This window comes from Aspergillus fumigatus, chromosome 3, assembly GCF_000002655.1.
Source record: "Aspergillus fumigatus Af293 chromosome 3, whole genome shotgun sequence".
Lineage (NCBI taxonomy): Eukaryota > Fungi > Ascomycota > Eurotiomycetes > Eurotiales > Aspergillaceae > Aspergillus > Aspergillus fumigatus.
In genome coordinates this window covers 3,811,646-3,836,821 of record NC_007196.1, presented here as the reverse complement: position 1 = coordinate 3,836,821, position 25,176 = coordinate 3,811,646, and the positions used below count along the sequence as shown (strand labels likewise).

The 25,176-nt window shown below is 48.7% G+C and overlaps 8 protein-coding genes across 8 annotated transcripts; 3 read left to right on the top strand and 5 right to left on the bottom strand.

Moving 5' to 3' along the window:
- Positions 1 to 67: 67 nt before the first annotated feature.
- On the bottom strand, positions 68 to 1,545 carry AFUA_3G14430 (NEDD8-conjugating protein UBC12). The gene is made up of 4 exons (XM_749090.2): positions 1,133 to 1,545; positions 968 to 1,058; positions 590 to 879; positions 68 to 521 (listed from the first exon to the last, which is right to left on the bottom strand). The coding sequence occupies exons 1-4, from the start codon at positions 1,151 to 1,153 to the stop codon at positions 369 to 371; spliced, it is 555 nt and encodes a 184-aa protein (XP_754183.1). The 5' UTR covers positions 1,154 to 1,545; the 3' UTR covers positions 68 to 368.
- A 30-nt stretch (positions 1,546 to 1,575) lies between these two features.
- On the bottom strand, positions 1,576 to 6,369 carry chsG (chitin synthase class III). Its single transcript, XM_749091.2, has 7 exons — positions 5,631 to 6,369; positions 4,871 to 5,487; positions 4,331 to 4,805; positions 3,893 to 4,254; positions 2,995 to 3,841; positions 2,092 to 2,921; positions 1,576 to 2,038 (listed from the first exon to the last, which is right to left on the bottom strand). Exons 2-7 carry the CDS (start codon positions 4,952 to 4,954, stop codon positions 1,901 to 1,903), a joined length of 2,736 nt encoding a protein of 911 aa, XP_754184.1. The 5' UTR covers positions 4,955 to 5,487; positions 5,631 to 6,369; the 3' UTR covers positions 1,576 to 1,900.
- An 830-nt stretch (positions 6,370 to 7,199) lies between these two features.
- Positions 7,200 to 13,730, top strand: AFUA_3G14410 (uncharacterized protein). The gene is made up of 5 exons (XM_749092.2): positions 7,200 to 7,679; positions 7,756 to 8,517; positions 8,612 to 10,590; positions 10,649 to 13,343; positions 13,408 to 13,730. Exons 3-4 carry the CDS (start codon positions 10,554 to 10,556, stop codon positions 11,908 to 11,910), a joined length of 1,299 nt encoding a protein of 432 aa, XP_754185.1. The 5' UTR covers positions 7,200 to 7,679; positions 7,756 to 8,517; positions 8,612 to 10,553; the 3' UTR covers positions 11,911 to 13,343; positions 13,408 to 13,730.
- A 1,343-nt stretch (positions 13,731 to 15,073) lies between these two features.
- Positions 15,074 to 17,015, bottom strand: AFUA_3G14400 (uncharacterized protein). The gene is made up of 2 exons (XM_749093.2): positions 16,915 to 17,015; positions 15,074 to 16,847 (listed from the first exon to the last, which is right to left on the bottom strand). Exon 2 carries the CDS (start codon positions 16,827 to 16,829, stop codon positions 15,951 to 15,953), a length of 879 nt encoding a protein of 292 aa, XP_754186.1. The 5' UTR covers positions 16,830 to 16,847; positions 16,915 to 17,015; the 3' UTR covers positions 15,074 to 15,950.
- A 221-nt stretch (positions 17,016 to 17,236) lies between these two features.
- Positions 17,237 to 17,428, top strand: AFUA_3G14390 (uncharacterized protein; the record flags this gene model as incomplete). The annotated part of the gene is made up of 1 exon (XM_749094.1): positions 17,237 to 17,428. One exon carries the CDS (start codon positions 17,237 to 17,239, stop codon positions 17,426 to 17,428), a length of 192 nt encoding a protein of 63 aa, XP_754187.1.
- Positions 17,429 to 17,944: 516 nt separating this feature from the next.
- On the bottom strand, positions 17,945 to 20,044 carry AFUA_3G14380 (uncharacterized protein; the record flags this gene model as incomplete). The annotated part of the gene is made up of 4 exons (XM_077804484.1): positions 19,909 to 20,044; positions 19,749 to 19,857; positions 19,412 to 19,650; positions 17,945 to 19,339 (listed from the first exon to the last, which is right to left on the bottom strand). The coding sequence occupies exons 1-4, from the start codon at positions 20,005 to 20,007 to the stop codon at positions 17,945 to 17,947; spliced, it is 1,842 nt and encodes a 613-aa protein (XP_077660632.1). The 5' UTR covers positions 20,008 to 20,044.
- Positions 20,045 to 20,070: 26 nt separating this feature from the next.
- On the bottom strand, positions 20,071 to 24,835 carry AFUA_3G14370 (DNA-directed RNA polymerase III core subunit RPO31; the record flags this gene model as incomplete). The annotated part of the gene is made up of 2 exons (XM_749096.2): positions 20,071 to 24,660; positions 24,741 to 24,835. 2 exons carry the CDS (start codon positions 24,833 to 24,835, stop codon positions 20,394 to 20,396), a joined length of 4,362 nt encoding a protein of 1,453 aa, XP_754189.1. The 3' UTR covers positions 20,071 to 20,393.
- A 138-nt stretch (positions 24,836 to 24,973) lies between these two features.
- AFUA_3G14360 (uncharacterized protein) lies at positions 24,974 to 25,165 on the top strand (the record flags this gene model as incomplete). Its single annotated transcript, XM_749097.1, has 1 exon — positions 24,974 to 25,165. One exon carries the CDS (start codon positions 24,974 to 24,976, stop codon positions 25,163 to 25,165), a length of 192 nt encoding a protein of 63 aa, XP_754190.1.
- Between the last annotated feature and the right edge of the window lie 11 nt (positions 25,166 to 25,176).

Here is a 25,176-nt window from a genome sequence, read left to right as displayed (position 1 = left end):
TGCGCTCCTCAACAAGGAATGAAAGCAAGATAGCTAAACGCTTTAGAAGGCATTAGCGATAGAAGATGAGTGGGAATCCCATAAGTGCGCATTTCTTTCATGATCGAATCTATCCAGTCGCTAAAGTAGTCAAGTTATGTACGTGCATAAACCATTCCACGATGTCATGAATCCCTATGAGCCTGCATCGCATGCAGCCCATCTCCATCTCCAAATCTTATCCATGTCCGTATCCGTATCACCTCAGTCTTGACCAAGTCATGTCCGCGGTATGTTTTCTACTCGTTGAAGCGGGCTCGTGTTCGTTATTGTATACGGCGCCACTTAACCGGAACACCTTGCAGTCGAAGCCTAGTGGCCCGACCCAACTATCGCATCACACGGTCGAACTGCACACCTTTGACGGATCCACCGGCCATCGCGGTGCGAACGTTGCGCTTGAAGCCCTCCCGATTCGTCCGCAGATCATCCGCAGCTTCTTTGTTCAGAGGATCAGAAGCATTCGGCTCGAGGAAGAGGAACTACACGCAAATCCAAAGGTCAGTCCGGCAAACTACACACAGCGACATCGACCATCTCTCAAACCCACCTGCATGCCCACAATAACCGCATTCAAGTTCAGGACAGGCTTCCAATCCTCCCGCAAGATGTTCAGACACACATTCCCTTCTAGATCAATATTCGGATGGTAAATCTTCTGTGTGCACTTCACTTTAGGCGGGTCATGCGGGAAGTTCTGGTTAACACTGAAATTAAAATGGAACGCGCCACCCTTGTACATGCCCTCGTCGGGCTCGATCGTAAGCGTAAAGTTCAGGATATCGTCAGGATTCGGAAAATTCATCTTCATCGTGCTTCCAAGAGTCAACTCCTGCAGATCTAGTTCCCATGCTATCTGTCAGCGAGCGAGCCTTGCTTCCTGCGTCGTGCTCCACTCCCAAGCATCACCCATGCGAACGGTCCGTACCTCTCTGCACGCGCAACTGCGCGGCCGTAACCTTTTTCTTCTTCTTTCCTGCGGCTCCTTCGGCATTTTCAGCCTGCTGTTGTTGTTGTTTCTACATGTAATGCCGAACTGTCAGTCAAACAAGAGTGGAATGCAGGAACCGCGCGGGCAAGAGATGGATTGTACCATAGACCAGATCTTCAACATCTTAGACAAAGCACCGCCACACGTCCCCTGTAAGTTGTCCACAAGACTGCTGGATATCGAAGAGCAAAAAGAAAAGGTGATATTTTCGGCAGCAATAACACCGTATCTGCAGTGGTCGGGACGAAAACTAGAGAGAAGTATGAGGAGGGTCACCAGAGTTCACGGGCCTGCGGGGATCTTTGATAGGCAATGAATGAACGGCCTAATCTCCACTCCGTAAAAACGCAGGGTAAAGGGTGAGCGCGTAGATTGCGACCAAAGGTCAATAAAAACCAGAACTGAACAGATTGAATCAGTCACTGTGAGATAACGGTAGGATAAAATAGAATCTAAAAAGGTAGAGGTGACATTCGGCGCATATTTGAAGAAGGCAATGTGCCTGCGGCCTGACGCCATCGCCACTACCTAAATTCTTCGACAGTACAGTGTCCAGCGCTCATACGATCCAACCGGAAAAAATCACGCAAAAGAGACATACGTTCTTTGGCAGCTCTATTTGAGCTATTAATGCATCGAGTTCCTTTTCTAATCGCTAAGAGTTTACGAGACATCACAGTGCATAAGGCCCTGTCGAAGCACATAGATCCAACCGTGACAGAGCCAACTTCAACGGAAAAAGGAGGTAACAAAGCAAGCGTCATATGTAAAATACAATATTGTGATGGAAAATGTGCCAGGAAGTGCTTGGCCATCGATAGACCCGTTGGCGAAGCACCACTAATCGCTCTCATTACGAAGAACGCCCCTCTAACGCCGGGCAAAGCAGCACATCAAACCTGTCTTGCCCAGGAACCAGCAGGCTCCGATGAAACGGAACAGGGCAACGACAGCGTTGGACCACAGCAAAGCCTGGAAGAAACGCTGCGTCCGGTCGGTAGCAGAATTCTGCAATATGTTAGTTTCGCGTCTACTAACAAGGACTGCCGACGTCTACATACCGTGAAGCCGAATTTATCCACACCGTCACTGGTGATGCAAACGGCCAAGAAGGCGTTGCTAAAGATCCAAAACGTGACCAGTCTCGTTCGGAAGCTTTTGTACGAGTCTTCCAGAGTCTTTTCCTCCTTCTCGACTGGTGGCACATAGGGTGTTAGGGCACGCTTGACCGTTGCCTCGAACTGACTGTCGATATCAGCCTGAGGCTTGTCGATTTCCTCGATGACAACCTCTTTGCCCTCATCCTTGGTGGTCTTGGCGGAAGGTAGAGCGTCTGCCTTGTCTGAACCCTTGGTACCCCACGAGACGTCGTGCCAATTGCTGAAAGCGTAGACGTTCAGAATATTGATGTATGACGATTGGACACACATGTAGGCAGGGAAGGACGTGAACATGTGCCAGGGGTCAAGATACATAAAAGATGCCACAAAGTAGAGACCGAATGTAGCAGCGAGAGCAATGATAATGATACCGGCGCCGCTGGATGAAAAGAACGATTTCAGAAACTCGCCAACGCCTTGGTCCGTAGTGAAATCCATAGGAGCACTTCCACTGAAGGCACGCACCACCAGGTACAGTGCATCAATAACCACGTAGACCTGAATGATGCCGAAAACCACGAAAGACGCGAGGTATGAGAACTTCGATCCTTTTGGACGGTTACCCAGCGCGAGGATGAATTGCAATAGTAGGAATCCCAAGTAGACATATTTCACTATGGTATTGATAATGGGAGTTGCAGTCTTGCCGAACGGGAAAGCCTTGTTACCGTTATTGTCGCTCGGCGTGCCGACCAAGTCCATGATGACGGTGGTAGTAAGCCAGTAAGAAGCTATTTGAACATCAGTCAGAACTTGGTCCAGTTGGGGGTGGAACGCGCTTTGATAGAATAAATATTAACTTACCCAAGGAAAACCATGTCAGAACCGTAGAGAAGATATTGTACAACATTTGGATGTGCAGAAAAAACATGCGGACAATGTTGTGTCCACTCTTGTACATCCGACCAAAGTGCATGAGCGAATAAATACCGGCAGCAAACGAACCGTTCAGCCAACGACGACGCTGCGAAATGAATTCGGGAGCGCCTTCTGGCACGTCGGTTTCAGCCTTGGAGGCCTTGACATAGGTCAGGTGCCATTTTGAACCAGCTTTAGCAACCAACTCAAAACAAAGAATACGATCTTCGGCCAAGAACATGTTCTTCTTGAAAATGTTCATTCCCTCGATACCCTTCTTGCCCAGTTGCTTTGAAAGAGTGTGGTCACCATGGAAATACTGCTCGAGAGGGCGGCCCATAATTGCGCGGAATCGGTAAGCTGAGAAGGCACCAGGCAAGACGCTGACATAACCAAATGAACTCTCCAAGGGCTTGTCCAGGATGTTACTAATCTTATATTCGAAGTTCTGAGCGGCAACGAGCGGGTTGATCAGGTTCTTCCAACCCTTACCCAACATGGCGTGAATCTCACCGCAAGCACCACCCAAATCTTTATCGTTATAGAAGGCTTCCCAAAGCGACAGAAGTGACTTCGGGCCAGGCTTTGTACCGGCGTCAAGAAGAATACAGACCTCGGGGTTGAGAATGCGACCAAATGCATTGAAGAGCCATCTGTGGGAGTTGATCTTCTTGCTGTTCTTCTGCTTCAAACAGAACATCATCTGGACCGGAGGAAGTGTACTGGGACCGTCGTCGGTGGGGCGGATCAGCTGCTGATTCGGAGTCACAGACAGTTGAGTCGTATATTCAAACTATGACCAATTAGTACGTCCAGTGATCCCAACTGGTCGGAGTGCACATACAATGTGAGCCACAGTCTCTTTTCCATCGACGTCACGCTTCATGACGCCGTCTTGGTAGACACCGATTGTCGCAAGAACATCCAAAGTGTCCTTGTCGCAAGGGTCGATACCATCAAAAACCAGGCAGACCACAATCTTCTGCCAGGCAGGACCACCCTTGTTCCAGAACTCGGACTTTTTCAGATTCACAATGTCGCGAATGTTCTGCATGACACCGTGCAGTGTACGTGAAGTGAGTGTCTTGTCTTCGTTATAATAGGTGATCGCAATGAGAAGTTCGGTATGTCTGTTGTACATCGCAGGTCGAAGATTGTAACCATTGTGCAGTGTAAATTCATTGGGATCACAGGTGGCCGCGGTGTCTTGAGATTTGTACGAGGGGTTGTCAGCAATGTGGACGAAATAGAAAGGCCAGGTGCAGCGTCTGAGATCACTCACATCGCATGTGCGTAAATTCCTCACTTCCACCCTCGAGATCATTTCTGTACTTGGCCTGAATAGCATTCTGGATCGCGCTCGGAACAGGATAATCGACACTCAGGACGGAACCCTGCACCAACTTGACCTTTCTTGTAGCATAACGCCGCAACCCACCGGGGCCGCCTCCAGGAGCTTGTCTCTGGCGCCATGCCTCTGTGGATGAAGTGTCACTTCGAGCATAGGGGGACGCGACACGTCCAGGGACACCAAAAGCCGCCGCCGGATTCTCCGCAGATTGAGCCGAGTAGACCGAGCCAGGGCTCGGTTGAGTATAGGGATCATGATATGCGGCTTCGGGGGCATAGGTCTCGCTCAAACTGTATCCAGAAACGGGTCTGGTAGTAGATGAACCATGCTGCTGAGGGTCATCAAACGGCCCTGTGAAGGGACCCTGCTGGTGGGATAGCAATCCTCTCGACGCCTCTTCTTCGTACTACGAATCCTTCGCATTAGCCTTGGGGTAATATAGAGCCGACTAGAGCTTAATTAAAGACTTACCGAACCATGAGGCAGATCCTGAAGTCGGTGACCGTTATCGTCGTAGTGAGGCGGCGAATGAGAACCAGAGCCTTGGTAGGCCATGGTGTCGATGCTTTGTCAAGCTGTTGTCAAAATGCTGTAGTATGCGCGAGAAGGACACTGGAAAATCGACAGACGCGAGCTGAAGCGAAACGCAAGGGGAAAAACGGGAAGGGGGTATCAGGAGAAGGAGTAAGGAGACCGCCAGTCAGAATAATGTTCAGACAGGACAATAAATTCGATCAACACTCCAATAAGTCAAGCGAAACAGATAAGCAATGAAGTTAAAAGTCGAAAGATCAATGAAAAAAGAAAAATTACTGAAAGGCTGGTCGAGGGGCGGACACAGTAAGGAAGAAACGTGGATGAAGCCGCCAGGGCCAATGTTTGAAGCCCACGAACCACGAAAGTGTGCGAGTAGACAGGTGACAAGCCTGAGGGGGAACAAACACTTAGGTATACAAATGAGGCAGTCGGAATAACGGTTGGTTGCCCCAAACAAAGCTGGGAGAGCGGGAGGTGGTGAGGGTGAAAAGTGAAAGAAAGATATGAACAGGCTCTAAGAGGGAAAAAAGTCAGAAATAAGATCAGCCCTCCTATGAGCCGTTAGACCTAGGAAGTTGAACTAAGAGGAAGTAGGAGATCGCTTTGGCGCCCTTTTTTTCGGTCTGCAGCAACAGCTGAGCGATGCGGATGGGGAGTGGACGAGCCTTGGGTGGTGGGTATTTGGTTTTCTTACGGAGTACGCCAACTACCAAGGAGCTGGGAGCCTGAGTACCTGGGACGAGGCTAAGCACCTATCAACCATCACAACATAGATAGTCGACCAATAAACCCTGGTACTGTTGGCGGATAGTCCAACCCTCACTTTCACAAAGTATTCTCCTAGGCTGAACAATGTCTAAGACATCACTACAAGAAGCAGGACCTCGAACATATTTTGAGGGTGCTGAGCAGTTCTTTCGTTCCCGCCCTTCATATTTGGAGGTTGGGCTCAAGTAACGAAATAGAGCGCCTCCGAGTGTCGGCAGGGTAACGATTCGATGATGTTGTCGGTAAGGTAAAAGTAATACAAAGCCGAGATCTGTATTGCGTCTCTTCATAGGTACCTTACCTACCAATGTCCTGACTTAGGTACTGCATGGCAAACACTCCAGCTGACCTGACTTCTTTTCCTTCACAACCGATTTTATCGAGTCTGATTTTGCCATTAGCATTAAAAATTACGCGAACATTAAGTTGTTATCCATAGCACGAAACTCTAGGGTTCCTGGGTGTCTTTTCTGGAGGAGGCCCGGAGAGTCCTGTCAGTATTGCCTTGGCCTATGAAAATTCATCCCTGAACTGAAACACACCCATGGAAGCCAAGCCGGTATATTCGTTGCACCTTTAATGGCACTCAGGTTTTGTATTACAATTACCAGTACTAACTTAGAAGGAACATGTGCTTGATATCAACGTTTAAGGTCACCGCCCCAGGGTTCAAACAATATGGTTAGTTACCTGTACCAGTGTGACTTAAAGGACTTCGATAATTGGTAAGATACTTAATTAGCTATCTTTATGGCCAAGTGTGGCTGCTTAAAATATCTGGTATCCCAGCATTCTACACCCCTCGCCAGCATGACTGAGAGGGGGAGAGACTACATCCAAAAGAATGTTGATTTACCCAGCAATGGGCTTAATACTGTCCTCGACGAGCCAAGTGACATTCGGGAGAGATTCTAGTTTCTTTCTAGCTCATATGTGCTTCAACAAGTAACTTGCTTCCATATTCATCAGACGCCACTACACTCTATGTACATAACATTTGGAATTGTAGGTAACATGCAAAGAGGCCAAAAAAATTTCCGTAATATAATTTCCGTAATATATTACAGTAAATATACAATTACAATACAGCTATAATACCTCTACATCTGAAGTTTCAGGGGGCGGGGGCCATCCACAGCTTCTCGAAAAGGCTAACGGGCCCAGCCAAATATAACCTTGTGGATACAGTGGAGTGCAATCATTCCTGTGTGTCCATCAGCTGTTGGTCAAACAACCACAGCAGAGCTTAGGGGTTGGTACTAGCTTGAGATCGGTGCCTATTCACACTTTAATTGGAGGGTCATCTTCAAGACAAGGGACAGTACTTATTCGTTCATTTGCTGCATGTGTCATGTTTGAAGGTTAGCCATGGTTTCAAGATTAAAATTCAATCAAAGAGATCGGCCACCAAGACTGGTCTTCTTCAAATTAAAATGATACAGCACTATTAGGGAATAGGAGTCCCTCCTGATGCTGGATCTCCTTGCTGTTGATATTGTATTGGCATTGTATTATTCTGTTGTCATAATGCCACTCCGTAAAAAGACTGTTTAGCCCAGTTGAATTGGCTGGATGATTATCATTGCCACACTTGGCTAGCTTAATCAGTCTTAGTCTCGTGAACCGCCACTTTTCATAACTGCTCCGTGCCTATCTTTAGAACATGACAACAAACTCTAGTCACCTATTTTTCCTCTATACACACCATGCAAGCCTTCTAAGTCTGTCAACTTCATTTGCTGTTGCTCTTGAAAAATATGCTTTCAGTGGAGGGGTTGAAAGAAACTTAAATGCAGAAAGCAGGTCAAAGTCAGAAGTCCCAGCCACAGCCTCGATGGAGTCATCCATACAAAGGAGTGTGAGAGACATCCACCACAGGGCCTGAACTTCAGACGATCAACTCAGTTGATCATCTTGGAGACGGAAAATTCCGAACCAGAACCTCAGGACCATTTCTCCGATGTTCAACCCTGCAGTGAGCTTCTATGGCCCCTGTCGCCTACACTGCAAGTATGACTTATGCATGTCATGACTTCTGACTGAATCAGCAGACTTGGCTTTCGTCTTGCAGCTTGTTTACGGTTTTGTGAAAGAACCTACCAAATGTGATTAAATCAACAAGCAAGAACATGATCTCCTGAGCATCTTGCTCCATGCTGTTGACTCTGTCATCAAGTTCTGCCATTCAAAGCTTATTTTGACCTGCCATGTCAGAGAGGAATCCTGTTCGAGTCCCATGAACAGATCATATCCATGGAGCATACTCTGGGCTACTCTTGAATCGGACGATATTCAATGTGGATCTCTCATACCTACCGCGACTGTACAGCCTGTTCAAACATTGCGAAACGCATCCGTTACTTGAATGTGTCAACCGGTCAGTGTTTGAGCAGGCTTAACACTCGCCAGATAGTATCGCGAGAGTATTCCAAGTATCAGAGGAAGATTATCACGAAATTGTATAATCTCCAGACCGTTAGACTTTCTTGGGTATTGTGGCGAATGTTCCTGGTATGTAGCAAGTAGCAACCAGTAATAGTTTATCAACGGCCACATAATTTGTCACTCTATGAGTAGCCTGAGGGACTACCTTCGAGACTTCAAATATAGAACCTCTTATGTATGCACATACTGCCTCGAGTTTTAAACTACACTTGGTCACTCTTGCACGCCATAAGGCTTCTGGTTGCCGCTGTTCCTCGCCATTTATTCACAGATTTGTAAGACACTCTGAGCAGGAGAGATATCACCACAATTTCAATTTGCGTTATTTGACTGCTTGATGGTTTGTCTTGAACCTTCTCATTGCCATGGTAAGTACAGTGGAATAGTAGTGTTTGGTTGTAAACTCGTGGTGTAGTAGCACCATTTAGTTTGAAGATATATAATGGCTAAGCACCCACGCAGATCAAGCCCGAGTTAATCTATTGGGTAACGTGATTATTAACATTTGACACTCACTTCCCCTACAATGGCCAGTTGGCAGCCTATGCAAGTTCATCGCAAGAGAAAGGAATGCGCATAATGAAGGGTGTCTATTAGTTCTTCACTGGATCGAGCTCGCAGGATATGGAACAGCCTCCCTGAAGTGCCATGGGAGACTGATTAGACAACTAACCTACTGTGTGCGGATTACTGCTTGACATATCCCTGACATACATCATTCATTGCATTTTAAGTCTGTCATGGAAGTCATAGACAGGCCAGTCTCTCATGGTAGCATCTCGATAAGAGCGGCCATCACATCGTTCTGAATGGATCAGGATGACGCAAGCTTGGCAAAACTCAGCAGTACTACCTGGAGAATAACCTTTTGAACTTCCGTATCACAGCAATCAAGAGAAGCACACACTGCACAGCCCTACGAGGGTGATGTTTGAATACTAATGAGGTTGACCCAGGAAAGGGTTGTGAAACGGTGAGCTGGGCCATGGCAAATAATGAAATCAGATTGAAGGCTGGTAGCGACGGAGTTGGTGTACCTGAAATTGACTCCTCTTCGTGCCGTGCCTGAGGACGAACTGGACGCCACAGTGCAATGTGATTGGACCAGGTCATCAAGTGTAATTTCCCGGCAGAAGAACGTGAGATGGTCCAGACCAGGGGCAGTTGTGCCACGCCCCAACCACGAAGGGGGCACAGCCGGCTGTACAGGCAGGCAGGTTCTGGTGGGATATCTCCAGATGAGAGCCATATGGCTGGTTGTTCAAGAGGCCGGTATGAGATTTTCCAAGTAAGGGCTATGTTGATGTGTTGGTGTATGCACTCTATTTGTTTGGCTCTACTCCGTATCTAGGTGGCAATTTTTGAGTGTCACGGTTAGGAGAGCATAAGAGACAAGGAAAGTCAATCCTTGCAGAGTGGCTGCAATGGTAATGCTGTTGGCCTGGGTCTCGTCCTCAAGACAATATCTAGATCCCCGCCATGCGTCTTTTCCATCGTACTTGATCAACCAGATTACCTGCATAGAGCCTAGAATGTCAACGTAGAAGCGTACTCTATATATATCGAGCAGAGCTTGCCTCGATAAGGGGAGTCAAAATTGGGTGCATCTCTGACTCCTTTCTGAAACTTACCAGCTGTTGAGACTGGCAGAGATTCATGATCAAGAACAAGCCGTGGCGTTAATATCGGCTGTGGTGGGAATAAGATCCTCCTCCCGAAGCCCTCTTAGTAACAATAGTGCTACCACCACGACCTTCTCTCCACCTTCTCCCTCCAGGTCAATCATCATCCTTCTTCCATTCTCTTGCCGCTCTTTACTATCACCTCCATTACTTTTCTCAGTCTGATTTGATCTTTTATTCTTCCTTTACATATTATTCTACTCTGATTCTATCCCACTCCAGATACCCTTGTCTTCTCGATTGTCCATCTGTTTGTTTTCGCAAGCTCCCTACTTCCATCCCCGGTCGCAGCGCGTGCTTTCCAACGCCAACCAACCAGAAGAACTTGGTGCTGCTCACCGATCGATACATTTAAAGAAAGCGTCTGGCAATCCCGGTTCTGGATGAAAAAATCGACTTTGCCCTCTGTTTACTCAAAATTCAAGATGCCCCAGAGGCTATGATTGCCGTCAACACTACACCGTCGGGATCAATCCTTAACCGCCGTCGCTAAATACTTATGACCCAACCATAACGCTTTCGATTTGACGTCTTCTCGAGCCTTACACGTTCTTTTGGATTATATCTACACATTCTTTACGCCGTTGACCGGCCTGCCACTCTTTTCCCTTTCTCGATTCGTCGTATCTTTGCCGTAGAGCCAGTCGACGGCATCATCCATTCTTGTCACGACAGAAACCTGCACTGCTATCTTTCCACTCGCCATCTTTGATCTCTTCATCATGTCTCACTCCATTGATCATCCCTTCTTCCCGCGTGGTATGAGCCTTTTGCCGTCGATACCTCTATGATAGTTAACTGACGCGAATGATGTTAGCCTTGTACTCTCGCGACTTCCAAACATGCGTCTCATGCGATTCAACAGCACCCTCATGTCCCGTCTGCGATGAGGGGTATACATGTACGATGATCAGTCAATCATGTAGCCAATGCGCCACTACCAAATGTGTTCAGATGTCCACTTCCGCCAGCAGCTCCAGTCACTCGTCAGATGGAGGCGGTAGCAATGTGGGGGCTATTGCAGGAGGAGTTATTGGAGGAGTGGCCTTCGTTGCCATTGTCACGTTTTTGATCTGGTGGTTCTTTGTTCGCAAGAAGCGGAGTGAATTCAATCATCAAAATAGTGACGCTGCGGAAAAGAGAAGCGCATTCGGAGACACCCGTCAGTCTCGAAAATCGACCAACTCGATTGCCTCCACAGTCTTGACTCGCGCATCAAACGTCATTCAGATAGCTTATATCCCTGGTGTCACCAACCGATCACCGCCAGAGACCCCGGGATCACTGGTGCCGCCGGTACCGCCTCTTCCTGGCGCCTCACCGGATCAGCACTTTTTCATGCCAGGTGACTTGCGCGACTCGGCCTGGTCTGATGTCTCGCAAGCTCACCGCAGCTTTTCTCCCAGCTTGCGCAGCAGCGTTGCCACCACGATATACCGCAGCAACGCCATCGTCAGCCCCATGCCTGCCCAGCAGGTCGTGCGTACTCGGGCTGCTGTTGTTAGCATCCACAACGGAAGCCAGCCTGCATCTGCACCGGAAACGCCAGCTGTTCCCACCATTACCAAAGCACAGCTTGCGAAGGCGGCAATTACTGACCCCAACACCAAGAGCTCGATTGTCGCGCGGACCGTCACCGCTAAACCTGTCATGGTGAAGGCCACCAGCGCCAAAAAGACCACAAACCAACCGACTAGTCAAGCCATCGAGGAGCAGACTGAGTCAAGCTCGTCTAGCACGAGCGGCGCACATTCCACCAGCACAGCAAAGGCTAAACTCGATACTACGACCTCCACCTTTGATGCCAGCTCGTCCGACGATGAGAACGACGACGAGACATCCCACCACAAAGATAGCGCCGGGCAGACGCCACCTGCCAGATCCTCTCACACCCCAACAGTGATTGAAGATTCTCCCGTAGTGGATCAAAGCCCCTTCAGGGACCAAAATGCCTCTCAGAGTGAGGCGCGATCGTCGGCCTTTCTGGATACGAATGACGGATCCAGGTCAAACAGAAGCAGCCGAGTACCACCTCCACGAGTCGAGAGTCCTTTCTCAGACGCGAATGAGGTGAAATGAGCGCTTTCATAACGATGAATCTGCCGACTCTGGCGGAGAAGGGCGTTTGGATCATTTTGAGGGTCTTTTTTTCTTTGGCCAAGACGTATTTATTACATTCACTTCTCTGTATCTATGAACCGCTATGCTTCTTTGACATCAGCATGGATCGCATATCGATCCCTGTCAGATTTTGTTGCGTGATATTACCGATGTCAACCATTCCAGGTGGTTTTGATAGCAATCTGGCCTAGACTATAAATTGGAAGTTTACCTCTCTATAGCACCTAAGAATTCTGTTGCCAGCCTGGCAGAGGGCCTAGTGAGACTTCAGCTCCATTTGAGTGAAGACTGAATGAGAGACTAAAGAATGAAACCCTTCGCGAAGCTAATCATCCGACCATGGGAAAGGTTGAAGAACACTTTCTATACATAGGTTGTACTTTGAAAGGCTCCCTTTAATACCTTAAATGAGACTCAAGATCTGGCCTCGGAGATATAATTCACTACTGCAGTACCAGTCATCTTGCAACAATAGCTCATGCAACCCCAGGCAGGAGTATGCCCAATCAATTTGAGTCCCTGCTTTCAAAATTACGTCCAGCGCCTCGAATACAAGGTTAGGGTTGTATTGCCTCTGCTAGTATGAGTCAGGTAGTCTCTGTTGGAAGGACTCTAAGTATCTTGGATTCTCTCACGACAAGGTGGACGGCTCTGGTAGATCGTATCAACGATCATCGTTATGATATCGACATGAATATCAGCAACGATAGAATGCAGCTTCACGGCGTGGCCAAGGGTTTTCTTGTGCTCTTGAGTAGCCATTGCAACCAATGCTTGGATGCCACGGATTATAAGTGAACTCTCGGAGATGGGTATGTGGTTAAAGTCTGCCTCAAATCTGGGACAGTACTGCTTGATTTTGGGCGCTGCATCGTCATAGCATGGATAGCCGTCAGTATGGTGGATAAAGTCCGGTGTCCGAAGTGTTTGGTCAGCAGGCTCTCCAATATATCTCGATGGCCTGTATGAGTGCGCGCAGGTCCTGCTTCACAACGCCGTGTCCCTGAAACCGATCAACTAGCAGCCAGCAGTGTGGTTGCATGACATATTTAATACGCGCACCCTTGTCTCTATTCCAGTCGGTCTTAAAGCAATTGGTCATATGCAAAATCCTTGTTCCATCTCGGAACGGGCCACATCAGGAAGGTCTGTTTCCAGATCCAAGTTTTCGACCTGGGCTGCTGGCACAATGAAACTCTTCCTCTGTTGAATTTTCGTGCCACCCATGCCCCTCATGACACTGGATTTCAGGGCGGATTCTCTATGCGCTTTTCTAATTTCTCCCAAGTATAAGGCACACGCTATCCCACACAGTATGCAACAGGTACATGGGTCTCCATTGATGGACCTTTTGGGACTTGTTGGTAGAAAGCAAAGGAAAAGATGGGAATGTAAGTCTTATATGGTTATGGACTCATAGTTCGAGAATGACGCGGTATTGATGGAGTGACTCAGAAGTCAGAAAGTGGTCGGTAGTATCATGATGATCCTATCTAATAAGCAGATTATTCCTACCAAGGTCTCAATTTGCATTACTACACTATCGGAGAGCTTAACGAGCGTTACCAACGACACTGGTACGGGCATGAGAATACCTCCTTACGTGGCATCGTCATTGAGGAGATGAGAGTCTGGAACCAAGTTCAACGAGAGCCAGATTCAAAGAGAGTTTGACTGTGCGGTGAAAAACTGCGATATACTTTTTGCTTCGCGTATCAATGAATGGATTTAAGATGTCATTGCTAGAGAATACAATTTCCAGAGTTTGCATCATACGACATATGCAATTTGAACAGCCACTAGGCAGCTAAGTATGGATAGGGGATATTGCACATTATTACTACCAAGTAGGATGAAGACATGATTCTATCAAAGTGGAAATTAGCCCTTAATGTACAAATATCTAACGTGAACTGTAAGTTTCTCGCCATCCTGAGATGATCTATGGAGATAATTGTGACTTCTCCACCAGCAACTCGTGGAAATAGATACGAGAACACTTGTAGGCTGCCAGGATGCTTAAGATCCTCCCACAAAGGTCTAGAGTTCGCTGCTCACAGTAGGAAATGGCATACCTTCTAGGCTCATTTGGCGCAACTTTGAGTCGAGGTCGAACTTGGCAGGTTATGTAGAGCGTCCCCCTAAGAATTACCTTACATCTTTTCGTAGTGGTATAGTTCTACTGTAGACATAGTCACTTTGTTGGATTTCTACTGCTAAAGGGTATATTCACGAGGTGAAGAGACGGCTCTCTAGAAATCTTCGACTTTGACGTGAAGGATATCGTCGCTGCACATAGACTGGAGCCCACCACTCTGAAGGAGTGCCCTGTGATGGTCAGCAATAATGCAATGCTAGCATTTGGCAGTGCGTGCCCAGGTCTGTAAGATAGACGCGCATGAAGGCGTATGGGACGAGGAAACCGGCCTGGACGGTGGTGGAGGTGGCTGATTTGCCAGCCCTGATGTTATTACTACTTTAATTAGGCAGACCCTGGGTAGTAGCAGTTACAGAATTCGAATCTCCAGTCTCCTTTCCATCCATCCTGATAGCCTATATTCAGAAGGACATAGACAATCCTGGGCTGATGTGGCTGATTATCACCTAGGATATTATACCCGAGAGGCAAGCAACTTCATTCCTAACACAGTATACCACGTATGCGTGTGGGGGGCTCTTCCGCCTGTAGTATGCTATAGATAATATGCCAGAGCTTACATGGGTCCTTAGGTGTCCAGCCAGGGTTAGGGACGTAGTTTAGTAGTTATTTATATACATATTGTAGCTCTGCTCAAATAATATGTGTATTAGCACGATGGTATCATGATATCATCAGCCTCTCTGTTTTAGGGTGCGCAGTAGATAGATCACACCTAGGCTCAGAGCACTGTGGCATTGTAGCACCGGGATTAAGCATGGTAAAGGCTCTGGGGTGTTTTCACTTCGTAGCATCGGTAATAAAACGATACAAATCTGCATTCAGATAGCCAAGACTCTAATGGACCGGGGTTGTCATCCACTGACAGATGAACGAAGACTGGCTTGGAAGACAAGTAACAAAACTAGTGCCAAGCTGAGAAAGCAATGGCTTAGCGAAAGCTTAGTCCAGAATCTCATCAGCAGCTGATTGACCATGTCTTACACCAATAAATAACTGTACCTGCTTCCTGGACTAAGGTAGTCTGCTGCTGTTAGAGCATACTCTGTACATTTTGATTGCCGCATGATCCATAGGAGACCCCTTATGCGCCCTTTAAGATGGCAAATGCTATACACGAAATAGGATACGTCGAGAATCTCCGAATCATTACAATTACTGCTCTGTGCCACCATTCGTGCACTCTATTACGCGCCTAGGTGTCTCTCCATTGGACTTTTCACTTTTCTATGAGCTAAGAAGGAGCCTTAGCTCTACGTGGTCTATACTAGACGCTAGTATGTCATTCAGGTCGAACCTGCATCAAAGCAACATCTTTGTCGACAGCCAATGGCATATCAAATACCTTGTCGATCTCGAGTGGGCCTGCTCACTCCCAGCTGAGACTTAGCGGCTTCTGTATTGACGGACAGGTCATGCTGCAGATGATATCCTTGGTGAACGCCTTGACGCTTTCAGCAAAGCACACGACAAGTTTAAAGAGATTTTTGAGGAGGAAGAGAGGCGATATCCCCCTCTACTTAATGTCTGTGCATACCAGACAAACATCAAGAGAAGAGGCTGGAGAGCTGGAAATTTTGGTATTTCCAAGCCTTGGATAGTCCCAAGGGCCTATTCAACATTTTTCGTGACCATATCCAGCCACAATTCGAAGCAGTGCATAGCGCTGATCCATTGGGCTTCTGAAAAATAGTATCCGAGTACTGGGCTGTCAATACCAAGGATATCTTAGAATGAAAGTTGAGAGACAAGGAGATTCACGAAAATGAGCTACGTCTGCGTTGTGATGGCAGCTGATACTGAGACCGCTAAATTTTTCACCGAATCCATCCGAGTTCTTTCACACTGACACAACTAACCAACAAATTGAAAAAAGCGATGCCTCCTCAATGTGCTTGACGCGCTTTGTCTCGGCATAGCTTGCCTTAAGGACATTCATGCTGTAGTAGAAAGCCCCGTCATGCAAGACAAACATGCTAGGCAGACCGTGGGGAATCAGAGCAAGGCAATCATCAGGCTCAGGACGAAAGCCAAGGCTGTACCATGTTGAACAATGTGCGCACGGACTGACCCTGGAATGCCGCTGGCATTCTCCTTTCAGGTACGGGACAAGATCATCTTCCATGACGACAGTGAGGTACATGCCGTCATTTGCGCGGATTCGCGTCCGACCTTCATGTACCGAGAGCTGAAACGGGAGTCCGGCGCTGTATGGATTGCCGCCGAAGACAAGCTTGCCATTGAAGTTACTAGCGTCACCGTTCCAAAGGCGGTCGCTAGTAACGGGATACAGAGCGAATTGCTTACCGGGATGGTAGAGGTCGATTCCATCTGCGGAAACAGGATGAGCGGGGTTGAGGATAGGCTCGCAAAGTGATAGGATAGGAGCGCGGTCAGCGCTGTCGGTGCTGTGTGGGTCTTCTGGGTCGATTTGGACATCAAGAGCTTCATTGATATTGTCCGTCCACCGCCCCTCTCTCGAGATGTACTGTGACCCACGACAGATGTGAAACACGTTGTCCTTGTAGATGGGATGACTGTGAAGCTGGCCAACATATGTGCGGTCTCTTATTATGTGAATCTCGTCATCCGAAAGATAAAACAGGCTTCCATTGCCATGGTAATCACGGTGTAGAGTGAAACTGTTGTCGTTATAGCGAACAGCGAGGTATTTGCCAGTGACTAATGAAACGAAATGGCCTGTCCAGTCCCTCGTCATCCGGATGGAGCTGTTGTTCTGCCATGAAACCTATTTATCAGAGTCAGGGACTCTGGAACAGTGCCATAAGATGGTCGATAGTTACCTATGTTGGAACAGCCAGCTCCAGATCTTGGTTGGGTAGTAGATAGGTAGAAGATGCAGCAAGGTTTAAGTTCATACTTATACACAATGTGGGTCCCAGGCAACCATGGGATTTAGCTAAGGCTCATCCATCCATATAGTTTATCTAGGTAGCATACTGAAATAGGAGATACATGAGTTCGCCTGCATTGATAATGCCATCATCATGAGGCAATTCTAATACTCGTAAATATAGTCACCGACATCATTCTGATTATCCCGGCTCTATGTAAGAATCAATACCCGTATGACCACCATGGAAAGTCAGCAACGGAAAGGCCGCAATGGCACAGAAGGTATTGGTATGGCGCCACAATGAAGATACCTTGTTTGATAACGAGCCCCTCATCATAGAATTTGAGGATCTGTTCTTGCGGGAACCAGACATCCCGCGGGAAGTCAACGTTGACTTAGACAAGGGCAATCTGCAGCGCCTTGCCGAGAACATCTGGCTGGAGCAGGGGTTCATGGAGTAGATTAGGGATCGGGGCTCCTTCAAGTGCTGGGAAAGCCTCATTAGTACCACCAAGTGATGGAACACCGGCAGAAGAATAGTGCGAGCTTAACACTTGAGGTTAAAATATGCTGGATTACCAGCAGGGTAGAGGTTCAGGATGACACCATTGGGCTAAAGGGAACAATGACGGTACGCCCTTAGCTAGTAGTGATATCCAGGATGGTGAGGCTCATCCTGATAAGGACCCAGGAGAAACAAGAATTGAGGTCAGGATTTGCTTTGAGGTGACCTTTCTAAAGTGAAAGGATAGCCGTGGACCGCCAACCTAGGCAGTGACATTGAACAGTAGTGTAGTAGTAATGCCGATCATACATTGCTTTAAAAACGGCTGTTTTATCATAAGCTTGTCAAGATATCGGGTATCAACATTGCAATTCTCAACTGCTCCGCTCTAATAACAAGTGCAGAAACATTCTCTGGAAGCAAACACCGCCCATTTCTATAAGGCTACATAGGAAGAAGGTAAAGGCATCGATCAGGCCTCTTCAAGCCCCATTCCCTTGCCGATCTTTCGAATCAGTGCCCGCTTCAAGAACGCTTCACGCGCCAAACTGCGCGTATGTCGCGACCATGTGTCAACGCCAATGACTCCTTTGACCAAGGCAGCTTGCAGGGCGTAAATAGCCTGCTGGATTCCTCGCTCTTCGGACACGAGGTCATAAAGCTGCTTACCAACGACGGTAGGGGCGACGAGGACCTCATCGATGGGTGGCAGAGCCGATGGTGCCGCGTCTGAGCCAGAGTTTGAGGCATGGGCTTGAGCAGTGGACGAGGAGATTCGTGCCTGCGCGGCTGCGATGACGCCGTCGGCACGGTGGAGGGATTGCTGGAGAATGGAGGTGTTGGACTGCAGAGTTGAATTGAAAGAATTGAGAGAGGAAATCTCGCCTTGTAAGGTGGCGATGGCGGCTTGAAGGGACTGGGACTGAGAGAGGAGAGACTGAGCGGCGGATTCGGACTGGGAGACGTTGGCTTGAACAGTTTCGATGAGGGTCTTAGACACAGCGTGCAGGAGAGCGTCCTTTTCAGGGTTTGGCGGGATCGGCGGTGCGGGACCTGTGGGCGTGAATGAGGGGAGTTCAAGCTCGAAGGGTGATGTGAGGAGATCCGGTGTTTGCGTCTTTGGTTTCGGCGTTGGCTGATGGGCGGGAATTGGCGGCGGCGCTTGGCCATGAGGTTGAGGCTGCATGGCCAGCTGTGGCGGCTGCTGGTAGCGAGTACCATTCTGCTGGTACAAGGGTGGTTGTGCAGGAGCTTGCTGCACAGGGAACGGCGGCTGCTGAGGTCCTCGTGGTAGGTTGGCTGGCGGGGGACTTCTGGGCGGGACACCGTCGCCTGGCTGATGTCCTGGTCCAGACATATACGCTGGAACTGGCTGGACTGCATTGTGGTGTGGTGGTAGCGACAACCCATACGAGCCCGCTGTTCCTCCACCAGGTGCACCACTTCTTTCAGGATGATACAGGAAAGACCTGTTCGGGATATGACCACCTGCGTTCGCTTGGAATTGCAACGATTGACGTCGAAGATCTTGTTCCTTTGGCGGTAACGGTGGTAGAGGTGGAGGGGAGTTATACCTCCCGGCTTGTGGTACTCGCGGTTGTTCAGCAGCAACGGCCTGCCCTGGCTTCGGAGGAGGGGGCGGCGGCGGCACCTGCCCGGTCGGCTGTGGCGGAGCGGCTTGATGGGTCGGCGAAGGTCGATGCGTCGACAGACTTAGCTCTGGGGGAAGAGGAGGCAAAGGGGGCGGTGTCTGCGTAGGCCCTGCCTGTTGAGGTCCTTGCGGTACCTGTGGTTGTTTGTACTTGACCGGCGGTTCCTTCGCAAAGACCTCCCGAAGAATCATCAGGAAATCGACGAGGTTTGATCTCTGCATACGAAAGCATAAGTCAGTCACATTTACCTGGCGAAAAATCTGATGGAAGGTATCAGGCAAACGAACATCCCATGCCTCAGCCCAGTGTGCGAGATAATGGTGATACACCCTTCCCTCCAGCGTCACATGCTGCCCTACTCGAACGGCCATGTCCTGCGTCGGAGTTACATAGACCATTGGGGGTTCGCGAGGATAAGTGTTCGGAATCCATACTGCGATTGGAAATTTGTAGACGGTGCCGCGAAATGACACCGGTATTGTGCCGGTCAGGTGGAGGAGTAAGGCAGAGAAACCGGTTTCGTATGCTGTGGGATGAACGACCATCATTAGCACCATCAGTTCCAGGCTGAACACAGTCAAAGAAAAGAACCTGTCAATTGCGCTGTAGCATGTAGTAACTTACTGTACACATCTGTCCGCGGCGAGAGTGAAGGGTATTGTGCGAGGACATTGGCGACATCGTAGTAAGTGCGATTGGGATCTTGGTAGGTTTGCTTGGGATCATAGTGATCCTGGATAAGTTAGTACTTCTCTACGATGGGAGAATTTAAAGCTGAACAAACCCGAGTCAGCACACTGTATAACCAGTTCAATGTCCTCTGCGGCACTGCAGCCATGTCGAAGAGGCGGATACAGGAGCTTGCATGGTGGGAAGTTGTCATGTCAAGAATGCCCGCCCAAGCTAAAGGCGCTCTCCATCTTCCCCGCATCGCGTCTTGGCTGGAGCCATCACCGCCATCTCTCTGGTACTTGCTTGTGGACGGCCAAGGGCAGCTTTAATTCATTGCAATATCGAGAAATGCAAAGAATATACATTGACGTGATCGAGAGTTCTGAGATAATCATAGATTTGACTATTGACAGAGATCAGAATTGCAAAGGTCAAATAGCCACGCCGCCATCCATCACTGTCGTTAACGGTATCGCTAATGCACAAAAAAGATAATACTACATGCACAATCACAGAGTACCTAACGCCGTAGAATGCAAACTTTTTCGCTCCTCTCCCTTCATGGACCCTCAAGAGAAGGTCACTGGAATAAAGAGATCAAGCTCGGATTTTCCTTCTGACCCTTCTCCCCTTCTGAGCGTCGACAGGCTCCTCATATATCTCAGCCCACACGTCTTCAAAAGTGGTCTTCTTCCGACCAATCTGGCCCTCAAAGAAGTTCAATTTACGCACGACCTCCATGGCGCCGGTACCCAGACTAACGGTCTTACCCATAATAATGCATTCGGAGACACCCTCGATTAGATCGGTACGACCAGCACCACCAGCATCAAACAGATGGTCCGCAGTCTTCTCAAAGGACGCGAGTTGCAGAACAGAGTCACGCATCTTCGCAAGGCCGAAACGAGTGATACCAAGGACTTCGCCCTTGTACGTCATGACATCAGCAAGAAGTTGCATATGACGAGGGTCAATGCCCATGTCCTTCATGACCTCGCTGATTTCTTGGACAATCGTGACTCTGGCCGCTTCGATACCAAGAACATCACGCATTTCCATGACGTTATTGGTAGAAGTGCGGAGACCATTGACACCAAGCGTGGTCATGCATTCCTTCAGCCCGTAGCCTTCAACAAGGAGTGTATTGGTGCTGGATGTATCGTCGGTACGGATGATGGCGCGGTTTGCTTGCGGATGACCAAGCACCTGTATATCTGGAAGGATGCGCTTGAGATGCTTGAGGCGGAGGAAAGGATCCGCACTGGTCGCTGCAATTTCGGTCTTGGATAGAGAAGCTTTGCTGGCAGGGTCAATGTCCATGTAGATATGGATATGAGAATTGGTGCTTCGGAATTTCAAATCATCGGCCTTGAAACGCTTGTGGTTCTTGATGGCGTCGACGATGTTCCTGATTTTAAGCTCAAGGGCCAGATTTTGAATGGTCTCCCAGTTAATCTTGACAGTAAGGTAGGCCTCCTTGCCAGTCCAGGCTTCTCGGACATAATGAATAATATCCCTTAGGTATGTCTTCTCAATACGTCCCTTGACAATACGTGCCGCGATGACATTGTCTTTGGTGACGAGGTCACAGGATATAACAGGGGTACTGATCTCCTTCGATGCGTTGATGATTTCCTTAATACGAGGAACACCTTGAGTAATACTCATACCAGCAACACCAGCAAAGTGGAAGGTCTTCAAGGTCATCTGAGTTCCCGGTTCGCCAATTGACTGTGCACCAACAGCACCAACGGCGTGGCCGGGCTCGACCTGAGCCTTCTTGTACTTCATCAAACATGACGTAATGAAGGTTCTGAGAGTCTTCTCTGTCAGCTTTCCGGTGTGGTTCAAGCCCTTCTGGCTCCTCTCGTCCGATGGATCAATATCACCGCCACGAGAGATCAGTTTGTCAGCTTTGCTGGATATGTATTGCTGAATCGACTCAAGGAAGTCACGCGCGCTCTCGAATTGATCGACCCCGTGGTCGCTTCTATCCATGTAGGCAAGCTTATTGCCCAGCAGATCTTCGCGAACTAATTTTGCACGTTCCTTGGAAAGCATCTCTTCACATACTTCCATAATTTCGTGTGGAAGCAGACTCCGCTCGTCGTTATCGTACGTGATGGACTCAGCGTGGATGAAAGTCCGGTCAAAGTGGACAGGCTTAGCTTTACCTTCCATATCGACAGGATCCAGCTTGTCGTCACCATATTGGAACTGAACAATGGCATCTGAAGAGTTTCGGACGGTGTCATCGTATCTACTGGAAAGGTCCTCGAGAGACTTCATGAGACGACGGGACATGTAACCAGTTTCTGCTGTCTTGACAGCAGTATCGACCAGACCTTCACGACCAGACATTGCGTGGAAAATGAACTCAGTAGGCAACAGCCCAGAAAAGAAACTGTTGCGCACGAAACCTTTTGACGGAGGCTGTCGAGCGTTCTTCGGGAAATGGGGCAGCGTTCTGTCCTGGAACCCGTCTTGCACACGTTGACCACCGATAATTTGTTGACCGACGAGAGCAACCATCTGCGAGACGTTGATACTGGAACCCTTCGATCCTGAAGTAGCCATGATCAAAGGAGAGTTGTACTTGCTAAGTTGAGCGATACACTCGTCACCTGCCTGTTGACGGACCTTGCTGAGAATACCAGACAGTTGATTCTCCATAGTCTGCAACTCATCACAACCAGGGTATTTCTCAAGTGTTCCAGCCTTATATTTGGCAATTACTTCATCGCACTGCGCGTAAGCTACTTCAACGAGCTCATTCTTTGATCGTACCAGGCTTTCACTTGGGTAGACATCTGTGATACCGATAGAAAACCCCATGTTTGTGAACCAACGCGCAGATAGCTTAGACAAGCGGTTCATACCCTCGGCGGCGGCCGCGGGACCGAAATCTCTGAGCATAATGTAAAAGACATTGTCCTTCTTTCCGGACCCAATGGTGGCCTTGTCCATCACGCCGCACATGACTTCGGAGTTACGGATGACAAGCCAGCCATCGTTTGGATCCAGGTCTTTTGGCCGACCATCCTTTGGCGGTTTGAATTCTCTGCAAGCGGCGTCAAGGTTAACCAGGACAGGATCGTCCTTGTTGGGACGCATCAGGATGTTGAAGACCTGCTTTCCAGTCCAAAGCATTTGGGGCTTGAGGACAGCAGGTGGAGGAAGATCAAATCTGGTTTCCGGCCCCAGCATATAAAGACAAATCTGCGTAAAGGACCGACGGTCGAAGAAATTATCCTTACTGCTTAAAATGTAGGCAGCACTGATGAAATCCTGAATGGCAGAGATGATGGGTTCTCCGTTCTTCGGAGTGGCCAAGTTGTTCTTCACACCCATCAGCTCCATAGCTTCGGCTCTTGCTTCTTCTGTCTGGGGCACATGAAGATTCATCTCGTCACCGTCGAAATCAGCATTGTATGGATTGCAGACACACTCGTTAAGCCGGAACGTCCGATGCGGGCGAACTTTGGCGAAGTGTGAGAGAATACTGAGCTTGTGAAGTGAGGGCTGTCGATTGAAAAGGACGATATCGCCATCCTCAATGTGACGCTCGATCACGTCTCCTTCTTGGATCTGATCGGCGATCATGTTGAGATTACCATACTTCAAAAACAGCTTGAAATCCGAACCCTTCTTGATGATGTAGTTCGCTCCTGGCCATTTCTTTGTTCCGTTTCGAACCCTTTGCTGCAGTTTCTCCTTGTTGTAGCGGGTGACAACTTCGGGATAGGTCATGTTCTTCGCCACTAATTCTGGGACGGCGACTTCATCAACTCGTAGATTGGGATCAGGAGAAATTACGGTTCTACCGGAAAAATCAACTCGTTTCCCAGAAAGGTTACCTCGAAATCGTCCTTGCTTTCCCTTCAGACGCTGCACGAAACCTCGAATAGGTTTGCCTAGATCAGCTTTATTGAGGCCAGGAACATCGCTGTTGATGTAAACAGCAATCTGGAGCTGCATGTAGTCCCAGCATTCCACGATAGTCTGAACAGGTGCTCCTTTCATAAGGGCGTTCTTCAGGTTGATGTTACTCTGAACAATATCTCCCAGCTTGGCTGTCAAGTCATCCTCGGTGGAAGCAGCATCTTGGCCAACGGAGGGACGGATACACACTGGAGGTGCGGGAATAAATTGCCAGAGGAACATTTCAGGTCTGGCTTCTTTTGGATTCAGTCCAAGCAATTCACAGTCGGTATCGGAGACCTTCTTGAACAGATTGAGAACACGCAGGGCATTCATATCATCCTGAGCCTTCTTGTAGTGCTTCTCTACCTCTGGGTTCGAAGTCCTGGCTTCGTCGAAAGAACGGTCGAAGACAATCTTGCTGGGCGGTGGAACCTTTTTCACTGACGTCGACACGTTGAACGCACGGAATTTGTCATGTGTGATTTTGAGCGCACTGTTACCGGCCTTTTTAACCACACCATTGATAGCACCGCACGCCTCACAGGTCCGCGTCTTCCGGCAACGTTCGTTGACACGTTTCGCGATCTGCAAGCGTCGAAGATTGTCCAACCCCGGCCGACGCATCTCGCGGAGAAAAGCACGTCGCTCTGCCTCGGGCAGCAAAATGCGCGAACACTCCTTGCAAATTTCCTGCAGAATGCTGATAACACGTTTGAAGTATCCGACATGGAAGGCAGGTAAAACGAGTCTCACATGGCCGAAATGGCCGTTGCAGACCTGAAGAGAGCCACCGCATGTTTGGCAAGTGGCGGTCTTGCTTGAGATACCCATGCGCCCATCGAGAGGACCGTGGGGAACCACCGCTCTGTCATGTTCGAGATCGAAGAACTTCCGATCGGAAACCTCCACTACAGCTTGGCTGACTATGTCGTCGTTGGATCTGTTACACCGAATCCAGAATTAGTCACAGACCAATCATCCCGCACCAAGTCTCTGGAAGCAGAACAAGGGCATTCATACAATACACCGAATTTTAATTCTTTTATAATTTTGGGGACGCGGTCTATGACCTGGGCCTTGCCCAGGTCGACCTGCACACCTTCTGGAGGCTGCATTGCCGTTGTCAAGAGCTGATCATGGCAATGAGCCACGGATGACTAGACCGAGCTGCAGACGGCCACGCTGTGCAAAGTCGGTGCGTATATTATGCTCCAAAGAGAAAGAGCTCCTTGAAGATAAGCGAGACCGCTGCGATGGTGTATTCTGAGCAGGTAGGAGCTGAAGAGAAAAGGCGAAAGTTGAAGGAGGAGAAATTGTTCAGATCATTGCGGCGGCGGGGTCGGCGACGAACTTTTTTGCGGCCAGAAGCTCCAGCTCCCGCCCCTCAAGGTTCCGACCAATCAACATCCAGAATTTCATTCAACATGGAGATATTGCAGTGTTAGTTTGGATACTG